Source organism: Leptosomus discolor, chromosome 1 (genome assembly GCF_034619465.1).
Source record: "Leptosomus discolor isolate bLepDis1 chromosome 1, bLepDis1.hap2, whole genome shotgun sequence".
Lineage (NCBI taxonomy): Eukaryota > Metazoa > Chordata > Aves > Leptosomiformes > Leptosomidae > Leptosomus > Leptosomus discolor.
In genome coordinates this window covers 67,296,459-67,312,843 of record NC_141391.1, presented here as the reverse complement: position 1 = coordinate 67,312,843, position 16,385 = coordinate 67,296,459, and the positions used below count along the sequence as shown (strand labels likewise).

Sequence of the window (16,385 nt, the reverse complement as noted above, 5' to 3'; positions counted from 1 at the left end):
GTGTTTCTGAAAAATTACTCTCTTAATGTCCACATTACTTTTAAATAATATGGTGCATGAATGAGTCAAAAACTTATTTTCATACAAGGAAAAATATTTGAGATGGACAGGGATTAACACAATATTCCATACCTGCACACAGTTTTGGACTGTTTGTAAGGATGATGTGCAAAGAACGCCTGACAATGCGAAAATTCACAACAATGGCTTCATCACACCTTGAAGAACAGCAAGTTTAGCATCACCCTTCCTTTGAAAAAATTTAAAATACTTGCCTGTAGCATAAATCTGACTCTTCTCTAATAAAAGATTTTTTTCTCCCACGATCCCCTTTTATAGAAAAATTATGTCATTGGTTTTTTTCTCTTTCAATAAATCTGCAACAAACACTATTGACTAAAAATACGTCTGATTTCTAGCCCTCATAGGTTTGTCTGAAGGAAGGCTCTTGACCCATAGTGCAGCCACAATAGTTTCCTCTGTCTGTATCTGCATGTTAACTGTGAGAGCTGAAGGTAACCATGCAATTACCATTTATTAAGAAATCTTTCAGTGAATAAGAACATTTGTGTTTCATTGTGCACCTGCATAAGAAAAAAGACACTACTAAATTGCCAAGGCTACGTAAACACAGTGATCTTGGTAAAGAATTTGGTTGTGAGGCCAAAATACCTCAGAAAACAGCTTTTCCATTGCACACATAATTAAAAGGCTGGAAAGGATAAAATAATAGTTTCTTCTGATGCTGTTGTGGTCAGCAAATTGGTCATGTCTGCACCCCAGTCTCTCGGGAGCAGAAGAATATCCTGAAGACCCAAGAGAATAGAAAAAGACTGGACCAAACCTCCTTCCTGGTTGCTGCAAGAGTCCCATTCACCGCAGCGACCGAGGTATGTCCTTGGAGAAAGGGGTTTTTGGGGAGGAGAAATTGTAAACTCAGGTTTATTTTCCTCATACCTACCCTGTACAGTGATTGCTATGTTATTAGTTTACAACAAGGATTTAGCACTGAACACATTTTATTTGCTCACATTCAGATTCTAGCTGTTACAAAATGATACAGTTCTGCAGAAATCTGATTGTGTATCAATGAGAAAATGTGTTTCATGCCAACAGCTCTGGGACTTCAGAGCAGAACCCTCTACAACACCCTATTTCAAATTGTTTAACTTTTATTTACAACTTCACATTCCATGCAGTTTTCATTGGGATCTTCTGGGAGAACCTGTAAAAACCACCACTGAAAATACACAAGGGCTGGCGACACAGAACTGGTGGTTCTCTGTTGGAGTCCGGTGTCCAGAACTCTGTACAAAATGATAAACTCTGGATTTACCTTCCATGGAGGTGGGGTGAAAATTTAATGTTAGCCCTTAATGTCTGAGAAGCTGGTGCTGCTGACATTGCAGCTATCACTGCAACTTGATGATGTGCTCAAAGTGCTGGAGGCAGTGCCCGATTCTGGGAAAGGGAAAGGAAAGAAATAAAAAAAACCAAACCAATATGATACGGTTGTTGTTTTCCACAACTTTCTTTGATAATAGAAATCTTCAGAGAGACAATCATCTCATTTAAAATAAATAGCCTACCAGAGCTGCTTAAGGATTGAGCTGATTTTGAATTGCCTATGAGCATCAGCAGATTGTTTGCTGGGATCCAACCTTCTCTACCAGTGCTCAGGTTCTTTACATACCTAAAAAAAATATAAACAATAGAAAGTCAGATTGCTTCATTTGATGCCTTTGAAAGTTTTGCCCTAAGCATCTGCCTCCCAAACACAGTTCTGCATATAAAAATTTCCAGATCTGCGTACCAAAGTCCATCCTCCCCTTCACGTATCAGTTGAACTAGATCTCCACTTTTCACTGTAAATTCGTCAGAAACTCCTTTCTCATAATCAGTCACAACTGTATATTTACCAGGAGTCTAAATGCACACAGAGGAAAAACATAAACAAATTATTTCTATTGAGTACTTTAAGGTACATTGCAGCTTTTGTTGTGAAATTGTAGTGTTATTCCCTTCTTTCTCACGCATACGCATGCTGAAGATGGTGTAAATATACATACTGAGAGGCAGTAAAACTTTGCTGTTCAATACATGGAAATTCAGTACATGAATTCTCACACCCTGAAAAACATTCAGTGAAATGTTTCCATCACAACAATTAATTCAAATCTCTACAGGAAAAAAAAAAATCAAAAGAAAAAAAGAACAACCAAAGCAAGCGGGCAAACTAGCGACATGACGTGTGTTTGTTGACACGGCAGCTGAGCACGTCGTCACTTGACTGCTGTACTACGGCATAAACAGCCACGGTCTCGCTAGTCTGCGGGTACACACAAAGGCACAGATGGACCATCCCAAGGTACAAATACAAGGGTGACTTAAGAGGGGGAGGATGTTTTCCATTGCCCTAGGAATTTGGCCATGTTGAGGATTTCAAGGCAGACACTTTCCTTCCTGCAAGCTTCAAATGCATTCCTGTGTACTGCCACACAATGTCTCGGTACCACTTGTTTAGCTCGATAGGGAAGCATTTCTGGTTACCAGTTTCATCTCGCCTCCCCCTCCTCCTCCTTCTTCCTCCGCATCCGATGAATTCAGCGGATCTTCAGCACTAGACCAGCCGTCATTTTCTTCAGATGCATCAAGAGAATGAGACGTTTTAGCCCAACCTTGTGGAACAAAGAGCCGACAGTTAACTTTGCGGCAGTGAGCCACTGACTGGGAGAAATGTTCTTCCCACTGAAAAGCTCTTAAGCGATCAACAAAACCAGGAGGGAAAACTGTACGTAGGGAAGTTATTACAGCCACTGGGTGAAATGCACAGCTGGCAAAAGTCGGCCTGTTTCCATCAGAGCAAGTGGAGTTGTGGCAATGCACAGCAGTGAATTTGGCCCTTTGGGTTTATATAGAGGGAAACAGATGGAAAGAACACAAATTCCCAACTAAAACCCAGCTATTTCTCTCTTACACAAAGATGAACAATAGATAGATACCCTTTCGCTTGGGAGGAGGTAGAAGACAGGAACGTACACTTTATGGGAAGAGAATGAACACACAGGGTTCTTGCCCAGCCTGCTGGAACAAGGGGTGGATGGGATGTGCATGGCCTCCTTCAAGCTGTTGAGCACTTAGAGCTGTCAAGAAACTCAACACAAGCTGCAGGCACTCTGTACTTCACCTGATGAGGCAGCTTATTAGTTAAGTGTATTCAGGCTGACACAAGGATACTTAATCACACTGACTTATCTTGGTGTTTAGTCACCGCGCCGAACACCACAAGAACCATCTCCTGCCTGTTATTTATTGCCAAGTGTTCCTTTCTCTCTCTCGGGGTGAAACACTTCATTTATTTATGAAGCTGAATCATATCCAGAGTGCACAAAATCCTTTTCCAAATAAAACTACAGTAAGTTTTACTAGTGGGATGCTTTTCACTGAGGTCAGCAGCTGCTAATAAATATGTTGAGCTTATAATGAAAAAAAAGTCCTAACAAAAGAGACAAATATTTGTAAGTAAGATTTTTGGTTCAAGCGAAATGGTAACAACAATGAAGCTCAATGAAAAGAACGAAAGGAAGACCAAGCCTCCCAACTTTTATGTGACTGTTAGTTGAGAAGGCACCAGCATTTTTGCTCTTCCCTGCTTCTGAGGCATTTGTACGGCTGGTCATGCCAGCGCATTAGGAAAGAAAACCTGAGCGTCGTCAGAATAAAGGCAAAGCAATCTCAGAATCATAGAAACAAATCACACCCAGAGCACACCAAACCGAGTGGGACTTTTACCTCGCCTGCGCTGCTGGTTGACCTGCACAAGGTTAGAAGTACTGACCTATTTGGCCCTGTCCAGGGTTAAGAATGAACTTCCATCTGTGAAGAAACTGAGTAATAAATTCCTGCTGTATTCCATGCAAAATTCCGTGGAAGCTCACATCTTATAGTTGGCTCGTGGGACACAGCTGATACCCTTTCCGTTATTTCCAAGCTAAGAACAATGCAACAAAAGAAAACTTGGTTTCTCCTAATTGTTCCAAGCTCTCATTAGAAACAGAACCAACAAGTTGCACAAAAGAAAAAGAAAGTGAAATCACTGTAATTGCTCTGCCTGTAGCATCATACTCACTGGCCAGCTCATCTGGAACGTTTTGGGTAACAGCTCTTGTTCCGCAGCCTCTTTCTTTTCACATATCGTGCTGATGTGGGTAAGAGCAGACCTGCCTGATCCTGCCATAGCAACAGTACTCCTAACAAGCTGGCACTCTACTATTAACGAGGCTGTATGTGGTCGCTGTGGTCATATTCATACTAGCTAACTACAGGCACCGACATTATGCATGCACATTCAATACGCATGGGTGTAGTCTGCACGGTGTGACTAAATCAGAGCTCCCTATAAAACCAGGAGAGGTAAGAAAATGGCATTCTTGAGAAAAGACAAGCTTATGCAGAAATAAGTTTAGATTTGATGGTGCCAGGAAAACCAAGAATTCGTTAACTGCTTCTCTTCAGAAATGGGCCCACAGGTTTCTTCACAGAGACGGGATCTACCTGCAGGATGGGATTCTGTCACTAATTCCCTTTCCTTGAGCTCACTGCAGTGCAAGTCAGAGCGCTATAACAGTGAAAGGAAATGAGTGGAGGCAATGCGCTCTGCACCAGGGAGCGGCGACCGTCACCTGGTGCAGTTTCATCCTGAAATGCCCAGGTCAACTGCCTGCTTATCCCTCTTTGAGTTGGGAAAGGAGAAGAGATAAAGTGTCAGAAAAGAGATTGGAAGGTGCAAGACAGAAAGGGGAGTTAACTAGCTGTTTTAAATTAATTTACTGGGTTTAGTGGTTTCATAAAGTGAGAGGCTGCTGCACAGGACAGCAAATCAGACAAGTCTGTTCCAAGGACCCAATAATTTTCCTGTAAATTAGCAATGATCAAGGACTTTCCACCCTGGAAAATTCTGTGGAAAAGGCCACAAAACACACTTTGTTTTCTGGCAGCATTTTCAGGCCCTCAGGATTTCCATGGTACCTGTAGATCTCAGAGGTTTGACTGCTGCCTGCAGAACATTAGCCCTGTAACTCCCACATCCACACTTGTGGAGTTTCTGCATGTGTCCGGCCTGGGATTACATCACCTGCTGCTCAGACAAGGGGAACGGTGTTGCACAGTTTCCCCAGCAGAGCAGCTGAACCTGCATCGTTTCCACAGGTGAGACAAAGACAAAGGCTGTGGTAACCTGGAGAGCAGGATGATGGTAGGGCTTCAAACATCTTCATCTTTAGAATAAGATTCTCTAAAAGAGACGGTGGTGGAAAGCGAGTCAGGAAGAGAAGGACTTCTCTCCTTGTACTCTCTAGTTAACCACCCGCAGGGATTTGTACTCAAGCCTTCACCAACGCCTTGCTGGTTAGAAATGGGTCATTTAACTGAAATGCTTTTCTATTCTCTGCTTAGCTGTGGGTTGGGAGGACAGGAGGCAAACTGCTACAAGGGGTTCAGTTCAATCATCTGGGGTTCATAGGGTGGTCAAAATTGCCTACTATCACCCCAAGAAAGATGCAACAGGACTGTGACTACAGATATAAATGCAGATCTAAAATGGAAATTCCACATGACAGTGATCCCCGCTCTGACTAGAGTACAAGCTTTGGATATTTATTGTTTTTCTTTTTAAAAAAGTGAAATCCTCTCCACAAGGGGCACGGTGACAGGAGGATGCTAACTGGAAAACCATGTGTCTCACAGCAACCGGACACCCCTGTAATTCCATTAAACACCCAGCTTCTGGTTATTTCTTCAGAAGATCCCTTTCCCACTGCCCTCTCGTAAGAGCTAGTTAGCCATATGCTGCTTTATTTAATGCCAAGGTAAAACTTGAACCAGTTGTGCTATCAAAACCGGTATGTACAGAAGCTGACAGACCCACTTGGAAAAACTCAAATGATACTAATACTGCTGCACGCAACAGCACCATACAGGTATCCCCAGTGCTCTGATGTAACATATTACACGAGGGCTGTGTGGATATTTGTACAAGATGTGGTATCACTATACCTCTTACACCAAAAGGAGTTGGGTCACTCACGACTTCATGTCGTTTAGCTTTTTTGTCAGGACTGGTAGGAGAAGCTGCAGGAGGAGGGATAGGCAAAAAAACATAGAAGAGAGATATTGAAGAACTGGAAAAAAGAGAACAGGTGGACTTCGTGCTAAATACCTTTGAGTTTACACTGGAAAACAAGCGGACTTCTCTAATCACTCTAACTTTAGCCATTATTGGTCAATTACAGCAGAAGGAATTAATTATTAATCAATGACGTGTAGTTATTTGAAGATAAATTGACATTTATTTTACAGTAATAGATGAAAGTATACGTAAACTTTTCTAAATGAATGTCTGCATCAACTGAATACAATTAATTTCAATTTTAGAGAAATATTACCAAATTAAGCAACCATTTTTATATAAATCTAGTGCTACAGCAATACCTGGTCCTGTAAGAAGGATCATTGGCAATGTCTGGCTTTTAGCAGAAGGAGGTGGAGTTTCTGTCAAGGCAAGCATGGGATATTAGTGCTCACCTCATTAGCATTAGCTACACAACCCTAGAGTCTCTCCAGAAAGAACTCAAAGGTAATCAGGTTTTAAAAAGGCATTCTGAAATGATGCTTGGGGCTGGGGGGGGAATAAAAAAAAAAATCATGCTCTTGAACAGTGCCATCATCATAATGCAATTCAGACTATTCAAAGACAGCTGTTCAAAGCAAGAAGTGAATGTACCAGTGCGATTAACTTCGCAGGAGGAAGCAAGAAAGGTCTCAGACTGCTACTGCCTGTTTTACAAAAAAAAAAAAAAAAAAGACCATTCTGGAAGCACAGGGAAATTCTTATTTATTTTTGTATCTAGCAAAACAACATTGTTGTACATATTCTGCTGTAGTCATGCTTTGGGAGTTCTCTTAGAAAGGATGCTAATATAGAAATACTCTAGCAAATCCTTGATTCCTTCTTGCCAAGTACATTCGGGTGCATTGGGGGCAGATCCACTGAAGCTAGAAGCAGGCCAGGTGTCTGATCGGAAGACAACTTCCTTCCTCTAGGTTTCCTACAGGAATGAGGCACTATAGACTCTTTCCTTGGCCTCGACTGTGAGACTGGAGACATTGGAAACTGCATTCTTTCCCTTGCATCTCCAACAGCTCCACTTTTCCTATCTGCATCTCCCCCTCCCACTCTAGAGCTAGTTTCTCTTGAAATCTCCATCAGAGTCAATGTCTCAGGAACCTAGCTTGAACTTAGGAGAACAAGCTAGTGCATACGCTGAAAACCTGTTACACTACACACACACTCATATAAAGGGATACTTCAATTACAGCCTTAAACAGAAAATGGTCTAGCTTTTTTTTTTTTTTTTTAAAAAATTACCTTTCTGACTTTTGAGGTTAGTAAAGCCCTGCAGCATAAAGCACTTTTTTGACAGTACAGAGCATTCTGAGGTAGAGCTAGTGTCATCTACAAAGGAAGAAAGAGACACAGAAAGAAAGGGGAGAAGGCCATGAAAAGATCAAGGCAAAAAATCGTCTGCAGCCCTGCCAGGGAACCTGCATGTTAGGATGAGAAAGAACAACTGAAAGTCCAGGTACAACAGAAGAACGCAAGTGGCCAGTTGTTCTCACTGTGCAGGGGCTTGTACTGCCAGTGGTTCAGTACATCTCCATGATGGGAACCAGAATTCAAAAGAAAATAAAAAACCCCAAACTCTTTAGAACTGGTAATGCTGAGATATTTATCCAGAGGAAGAGAACCCTGAGAAGCTGGGCAGCTCTAAGACAAGACCTACTGCAGTGTCAGGCCTCATAACACATAGTTCCCATCTCCTTTTGGCTACCTTATTCGAGGTGGCTTTGGGCCTGTCCACACCACACAGTGGAACGCAGAAACCCCAAGCTAAGAGCAGATGGGACCGGCATGCTGGTGCAGTGTGGGCAGGTGGGCTGCCTTAGGGCTGAAAGCAGCAAAGCCCTGCTTGCTCAGGTGTAATGCTGCACCTCCCTGCGCTACCGTGGCTACTCTGCTGGTGGATCTGCCTGTGCATCTGCAGTGCAGGCATGCTCTTCACAATTAAGATAATAATACATACATGTAAACTCACCTTTGCCTTTCTCGGGGTACTTTGGTGCTACTGTGGTGCCATAACCTTCTAGACTTCCAAGATCAGCTTTTCTCTCCTCCATTTTTTTGATGTTTCTGATGTGGTTCCGTGAAGGACTGTTTATTGGAAGAAAATTAAGACAATCAATCCATCTCCAGCAAATGTGGGTCTGAACAGAGGTGATGACCTTTGGTCATGGGCTGCCTTTCACATACAGATATATAGGCTGAAAAGCATTTATTAGCTACTTCCCAGATCGTAGCTTCCAGAACTGAAAATGGCATTGGTGACTGTGCATTTAAAGACCATGAATACATACAAAGGAGAATGGCTTCCCTAGCTGACTGCAACCGTGTGTACTATGTAGTCGGAGCTACTGAAAAGGCAGCTCAGGACAACTTCCACTTACTGTCTGCTACATGCACACACTGTGCTGAGAGTTTCCTCCTGAAGGTACTGAGGGGAAAAAGAAAAAAAAAAAAGAAGAAAGAAAAGAAAGGAATAAACTCTGCCTCAGAAAGTCTTAACACAGGAACAGATCATAGAATTACAGAACGTTAGGGGTTGGAAGTGACCTCTAAAGATCATCTAGTCCAACTCCCCTGCCAGAGCAGGACCACCTACAGTAGATCACACAGGGATGAACAAAGAACATAGGCTGCAACTTGCAGTTGGATTCCCATCACACCTCCAATTGGGAACAGAACAGAGAAAGACATGTCACAAATACTATACATCTGGGAAATTCTCCCGGAGTGATAAGTAGATGCATAAAACATGCCGGGCACAGTTACTGATACACATGTGGTGGTCAGAGGCAGTCTTGAGCTTAGTGACCATGAAATGATAGAGCTTTCAATTTTTGGCAAAGTGAGGAGGAAGGGCAGTAAAACCACTACCATGGATTTCCGAAGGGCAGGCTTTGACCTGTTTAGGACACTGGTTAGAAAGTCCCTTGGGAGTCAGTCCTAAAGGGCAAAGAGGTCCAGTAAGGCTGGACATTTTTCAAGAAGGAAGTCTTAAAAGCACAGGCGCAGGCGTCCCTATGTGCCATAAGATGAACTGGTGGGGGAAACAACCAGCCTGGCTGAACAGGGAGCTTTTGCTGGGACTTCAGAGAAAGAGAAGAGTCTACCACCTTTGGAAGAAGGGGCAGGCTACTCAAGCAGAGTACAGGGATTTAGTTAGGTCATATAGAATGAACATTAGGAAGGCAAAAGCCCAGTTAGAACTGTCTGGCCACTGTTGCAAGAGATAATAAGAAGTGTTTTTACAAATATATTAACAATAAAAAAAGAGCCAGGGAGAATCTCCGTACTTTATTGGATGTGAGGGGGGAAAGTTGTCACTGAGGATAAGGAAAAGGCTGAGGTACTTAATGCCTTCTTTGCCTCAGTCTTTAATAGTCAGACTAGTTACCCTCAAGGTAATCAGCCCTCTGAGCTGAAGGACAGGGACGGAGACCAGAAGGACTCCCTCATAATCCAGGAAGTAGCAGTTAATGACCTGCTATGCCAATTGGACACTTCCAAGTCTATGGGGCCGGATGAAATCCACCTGAGAGCGCTGAGGGAACTGGCAGAGGAACTTGCAAAGCCACTCTTCATCATTTGTCAGCAATCCTGGTTAACGGGAGAGGTCCCAGATGACTGGAGGCTTGCCAACATGATGCCCATCTACAGAAAGGGCTGAAAGAAGGATCCGGGCAACTACAGGCCCGTCAGCCTGACCTCAGTACTGGGGAAGGTTATGGAGTGGTTCATCTTGGGTGCGCTCACACGGCATGTGCAGGATATCAGGCCCAGCCGGCATGGGTTCATGAAGGGCAGGTCCTGCTTAACGAACCTGACCTCCTTCTATGATCAGGTGACCTGCCTGGTCGATGAGGGAAAAGCCATGGATGTTGTCTACCTGGACTTCAGTAAGGCATCTGATAGTCTGCCACAGCATCCTGTTGGACAAGCTGGTGGCTCATGGCTTCGACAGGTGCACTCTAAGCTGGGTAAAAAACTGGCTGGACGGCCGAGCCCAGAGAGTCGTGGTAAATGGAGTTAAATCCACTTGGCGACTGGTCACAAGTGGTGTTTCCACAGGGCTCAGTTTTGGGGCCAGTCTTGTTTAATGTCTTTATCAACAACCTGGATGAGGGGATCGAGTGCTCCCTCAGCAAGTTTGCTGATGACACAAAATTAAGCGGGAGTGTTGAGCTGCTTGAAGGTAGGAAGGCTCTGCAGAGGGACCTGGACAGGCTGGATCGATGGGCTGAGGCCAATTGTGTGAGGTTCAACAAGTCCAAGTGCCGGGTCCTGCACTTGGGTCACCACAACCCCACGCAGCGCTACAGGCTTGGGGAGGAGTGTCTGGAAATCTGCCCGGCGGAAAAGGACCTGGGGGTGCTGGTAGACAGCCGGCTGAACATGAGCCAGCAGTGTGCCCAGGTGGCCAAGAAGGCCAACAGCCTCCTGGCCTGTATCAGACACAGTGTGGCCAGCAGGAGTAGGGGGGTGATGGTGCCCCTGTACTCGGCACTGGTGAGGCCGCACCTCAAATACTCTGTGCAGTTTTGGGTCCCTCACTGCAAGAAAGACATTGAGATGCTGGAGCGCGTCCAGAGAAGGGCAACGAAGCTGGTGAAGGGTCTGGAGAACAGGTCTTGTGAGGAGCGGCTGAGGGAACTGGGGCTGTTTAAGTCTGGAGAAGAGGAGGCTGAGGGGAGACCTTATCGCTCTCTACAACTACGTAAAAGGAAGCTGTAGTGAGGTGGTTGTTGTTCTCCCAAGTAACTAATGACAAGACAAGAGGAAATGGCCTCAGGCTGCGCCAGGGAAGGTTTAGATTGGATATTAAGAAAAATTCCTTTACTGAAAGAGTGGTTAGAGATTGGAACAGGCTGCCCAGGGAGGTGGTGGAGTCACCATCCCTGGAAGTGTTCAAACGACGTATAGATGTGGTGATTAGGGACATGGTTTAGTGGTGGGCTTGGTAGTGTTAGGTTAATGGTTAGACCTGATGATCTTAAAGGTCATTTCCAACCAAAATGATTCTATGATTTTCAAGCACACACCATGTGGTAATGACTGAAGATAGGAGCACATGGGCTTCTGGGTGTATACACATACACATATGAAAAAGAGTGAGTAGCAGAGGATGAAAAGGTGGTGTCAGAGAAGGGCAGAACAGCAGGTGGGAGCAGAAGAATATACAGGTTGGTGGGGTGAAGGATAAAAAAATAGGAAAAGAAGAAAAGCTTGACTCAGAAGTCATCAAGGAACGAATCAACACATCACTTAGTTAATAAAGAAAAAGGGAATTGGAAGAAAAGAACAAGGGACTGAGCAGAGATAAAGCCCTGAAAAAGACAAAAAGGAAGATAACATGACATTGGAAAAGGAAGAAAAAAAAATAAACCAGGTGAAGGAAAAGAACAGAGACTGTTCCACACAAGTCTATTATCTGGGATGTAAAGTATATAATTAGTTGTTCAACAAACAGATCCATTATGCCACTAGAATTCTGTCTGGTGAAGAAAATTACTTTTTTGTGTTGTTCTCCATGAACTGGCAAAGCCCATGCCACTGCTGCTCAGTTTAACAGTTCTGGAGATGTATAAACCCCAATCTTTACAGCTTTGTAGTAGGAAGAGACCTAAAAATACCCTAAAACATAAGGACCAGAATTAAGGGATAGGTGTTATGAAGAACTGCAAACTAGATGTATTAGTATATTTACAAGACAGCCAGGCTGATCTGACAACATACTTACCTTGAACAAGATGAGGCTGGCAGAGGTAAACTCTGTGTTTGTTCTAGTGTCCTGTGCTGGCTAGCTTCTGTAATGCAGAAAAGAAAAAGAACTATTAAAATTGATTTGTATTTTGAGCTTTTCATTTCTACAGTCCCACACAGTGAAGATATACAGGGCAGGTTCTGAAGTTCAAGAGAAAAAAAAAAAAAAAAAAAAGATTAAAAAAAAAATCTCTCCAAAATATTTTACCTCTGCATGCCTGCAGTTGACTTGTGAGCACTTTTCTTATTTCATTTACCCAAGTAGCTTTAACTTCAGGGGTTGGTGCCTACCCAAAAATAAATACAATTAGCCATCAAGCATAGAATACTTATTATACACAGAGTTGAATGCCAAAGCCCAGAATCCTTCAAGAGGGACAGAGAGAGCTCCCACTCTAGTCCTTCGGTGAACAGAAACCAGTTGTAACAACTGGAACACGCTGAGGCAGAGGCTGTGCATGTGCTACAGTCAAACCCTGGCTCCCGAGCCATCCACTATTCCAGTGACAGCAATTGTAATGGTGTATACAATACCCTTCCTGGATATTGTAAAATCTGGTTCTTTTTTCCCCCTGAGAAGAATCTGCAGTTAAAATATATTAAGAAATTAATCTGGTAGTGGTTTTGTTGTTTTGTTTTGGTTTTTTGTTTGGGTTTTTTTTTTCCTTTTTTCTACAGTTCCTCCTCACTGTCTATTAGTCATAGACAAAAAAACCTCCAAATCTTCTTAGGGTTAAACTTCCTCCCCCTTTTCTCTCTCTTGCCCCACCCCCCCTTTTTAATGTAGTGGTGTGTTATTTACCTGTATAATATAAACTTCTTCCCTTGCGTTATACCAGATTTCGAATTTTTTTGCATCACCTTTGACATTTTCTGTTATTCCAACTGCTGCCATCTGGAATCAAAAAGAACAGAAGCTGACCAACCACATTGCAATTACAGTAACAATGGAAGCAGGTGGCTACTGGTATTCTTTGGTACCCTGTTTCTGAAAAGGAAAACCACATTTGGCTTCTTGCTCAAGAAAAAGAATAGCTAATAACATATGATCTGCATGTTGGACAGAAAAGATTTGGTGCTTTGTATCAGCTTGGCTACCTTGCAGGTAAGAAAGGTTTAGGTACATTAAATTGAGACTGACCCTCAAGGTGTGTCTTTTAAAATCCAGGCCACCAAATCTTACATCTATTTTATACAACCCTGTTCTACATCTTCTGTGTGATTAATGCAACTGTCATTCAGCTAGACTAGTACGGTTTGGATTTTCTCAAAGGACAATTCCCCTCCCCTCATCCCACTAACAGACAGCAAGACAAACTAACACAGACCTGCAGCACCAGTTAGGTTTGCCTGAAAGGGCGAAGTTCCCAGTGCAAAACTGTAACACAGCCTCGCACACACAGAACTAGACCCTTGTATTACTGCCCTGTATTGCTAAGCCCTCAGTACCTCGACCTTGCTGGATTGCCTGGTGTCTTACATTTAAGGAGTGTTTGTAGCTATAAGAAGGTGCTTTCTCATATCCCTCTCCGTTTTCTTCTCGCTTTTTACAGAACAGCACTGCTTTCTCGTGGAGGAAGAGGTGTCGCTGCATTGGCTTGAAGCGTGCCAAATCTTTCACCTTCGAGTGACCCTTTTTATGATCAGTCCAGACATTGAAGGATCCCTGCATTAAAAGCTTGCCCAGCTCATTCAGGTTTCCCTGGAACAAAAAAAAGCACTATTTATTACAACAAACAGGTAACATCAGACTAAAACACGTACTCTGAAGAGATCTTTACAAGTTTGGTCCTTCCAAGTAATCACTCACTTCAGTGTTTATGTTGGGGTTTGGAAACATAATAAAGATAAAGTTGGTGTTGGATTTTTACACGTAATTTTCTCTCCCCAACACTGTTCAGGCAGGATTTTACAGTCAAGAGTTCCAGTAGCAGAGATACAGAGATCTACATAGAGAGAGAGGGCGAAGCACAATACACATATTTGGTTGTTTGGTTGTTCCCCAAACTTTGTTCCAAAACTGCTTACTGTTTTGTTTTGCTTGTTAGCTTTTTAACTGTAAGTTTTGGGTGTAGTTTTACACATAGATATAAAAACTTTGTAGCGACTCCCATTTGGCAGTAGCCTAAACCAGATTCTTCATGATGATTTTCAGTTTCTAAATTCGTGTCAAGTAGATCAAAGAAAAAAACCCAAAACTTGCGTAGATGGAGCAAAATATTGTTCATAGCAGGAAAACTTCAGAAGTGTACAGAGATCCATTTTCCATTATTTTCATTACACAATTCAGTTTAAAGGCACCTTTTGTAAAACATTTTTCTCATTATTAGTACACACTACAGAGTATGCTGTACAGAGATCCAAGAAATAAATGAAAATAAATTTAAAAGTAAGTAAAAATACTCTTACTCACATCATAGCCTGTAATGGCTATCTGGTGCATAGAATCATTAACCGCTTTGAGAATTCCCAGTATAGAAGTTAATGCCTCCTGAAGATCTTCAGCACCTTCACAGTTCTTACTGTACTTCAGCATTTCCTGAGCGGGCAGGGAATGACAACACACTTATTTAGCTTCAGAAACAGCAGTAACTAGGAATATTCAAATTTTAACACTGAATTTGGGCTAAGTTTTTAAAGTTATCCAGTAAAGTTTTATACCATATAATCTAGTGGGTTAAATACTGGCTGGAACTCAGAAGACCCTGAAGTTTTACTTATCTCTGCTGCTTATTAGCCAAATATATTTCATCCATCTAGAGGTTTTGTAAATTCTACCTAAGAATTTTACACAACTAACTTTGAATTTTTTCATCACAATTGCTAAAAAAAAACCAAACCAAAACCACCCAAACCAACCCCAAACCCAACCAAACAAAAGGCTTTTTTTTAATATTTGTTACTTTTTAGTAGCAAACAAATGTAAAAACACGGGCAAATTTAAGTTATTATTTGAAACATGGGGAGGTCTGGATTGCTAGTAACAAACTTAAACTTAGTCCACTGAGCATTGTCTACACATTTAAAAAGGCATCCTTTCTCCGAAGGGCTTATTGGTAAAGCTGCATCTTCCATTTTGATCCAGGTAAACACAGCTGCAAGTTCATGTGGAACCCCCCCCAGACTTCACAGTATGAGAATAAGCATTTAGTCATGGACTGTAGGCAGCAAAGATACTTTAAATCAAACACCCTTCTAAAACTCCTCTGTTTACAAAAGCTCAATGTAATTAGTTCTTTAAAAGCTGTTAACTTCAGCTCAGAGTAAATTTGGTCTGAGGCAACTTTTTTTAAACTACTGTTAAATACACTTACTGAAACGTGTGTCTATGTGGGAAATATTTCTTACTTCAAACATGGCAAAACTTTATACATTAATTTAAAAATTTATGACAGTATGTTGCTCTCATTTTGCTCTCTCAGTGTAGGACGTTTAAGTGAATCACAACAGCATCCTTTGTAAAAACACCATACAGAGCTCTCAGTTAAGTACATTTCCTAGAATACATCTCTTAGATCCCAGCAAGGCAAATTCCTGCAGTATGGATGAGGTGACTGTAACTTAAGGTAATAAGTACTTCAGATACTCTTTTCTTTCTTGCAAAGGTTTCTTGGTCCTTCTGTTTCCCCTAATCAAGTTTTCATTCTTCTCCTCAGCAGAAACATACAGGCAAAAGGAGTTACAAAAGGTCTGTCTGTGTAACATTTGCCTATCTACTAGTGGCTTTTTGGCTGAAACAGAAAAGAATCAAGGTGAAAGTTGATAGACTGGGATTTGTCTCTGTTTTGATTTGCACATCTGTCTGCTAAGTTTTGGGTTTCTCTTGAGTAGGCTGACAGAAGCAGCATTCAAAAAAAAGCAAATGCACAAAACGTATTAGTATTATAGTTTAGTAATACATACCTTTAGCAATAATTGGTATTTGGTTATTCTTTGAACAGGTTTCAGCAAGTATGAGTCCAAACTGAGCTTGTGATCAAGTTTCCTTTGACATTCCTGTAATCAATGTTGGATTTCATCAGGTCACTAATCAATATTTTTGTTATTTGTTCTTGAGATGATTAAATAAATAAACCAACAAACAAACGAAAACCAAACAACAAAAACCCAAACCACAACAAAATCAAAACCACCATTCTTTTAGAGACTCAGACAAGCATACCTGAAAGAACACAGAATCTGAAAACTGTCTCCACAGACTTTCAGATCGAGGTTTATTTTGACAGTATTTTTCATAAATCTGGAAATCTTCCATCTGAAATTGGGGATATAAACAAAAAGTTAATAAATTCTTGTGACTTTAATAGACAAAGTTCGTAAGGTTTTTTTCCATAATCAATAAGGCTACGAAAAAACAACAACATGCAATTCCTCGAGGCATCCCAAGAAAAAACCCCAATGATTCAAAATTGCTGACTTTGTAATGGCTACTGATTTTGTACTTGGA

General features: G+C 41.9%; 1 protein-coding gene across 4 annotated transcripts in view; it reads right to left on the bottom strand.

The window, feature by feature from the left end:
* Positions 1-1,366: 1,366 nt before the first annotated feature.
* Positions 1,367-16,385, bottom strand: part of MCF2L (MCF.2 cell line derived transforming sequence like) — a 158,148-nt gene continuing 143,129 nt past the window's right edge. The window contains exons 15-29 of one of the 4 annotated variants that reach the window (XM_086482100.1): positions 16,101-16,193; positions 15,842-15,934; positions 14,352-14,477; positions 13,419-13,640; positions 12,741-12,833; positions 12,147-12,225; positions 11,916-11,982; positions 8,160-8,269; positions 7,427-7,513; positions 6,490-6,549; positions 6,055-6,129; positions 2,551-2,678; positions 1,814-1,926; positions 1,590-1,693; positions 1,367-1,461 (exon numbers count right to left, since the gene is read on the bottom strand). In XM_086482100.1, coding sequence (XP_086338226.1) covers positions 1,367-1,461; positions 1,590-1,693; positions 1,814-1,926; positions 2,551-2,678; positions 6,055-6,129; positions 6,490-6,549; positions 7,427-7,513; positions 8,160-8,269; positions 11,916-11,982; positions 12,147-12,225; positions 12,741-12,833; positions 13,419-13,640; positions 14,352-14,477; positions 15,842-15,934; positions 16,101-16,193 — 1,545 coding nt within the window. Of the gene's footprint in view, positions 1,462-1,589; positions 1,694-1,813; positions 1,927-2,550; positions 2,679-6,054; positions 6,130-6,489; positions 6,550-7,426; positions 7,514-8,153; positions 8,270-11,915; positions 11,983-12,146; positions 12,226-12,740; positions 12,834-13,418; positions 13,641-14,351; positions 14,478-15,841; positions 15,935-16,100; positions 16,194-16,385 lie in introns of all 4 variants that reach the window. The other 3 variants (XM_086482101.1, XM_086482099.1, XM_009946323.2) reach the window with 3 other exon arrangements.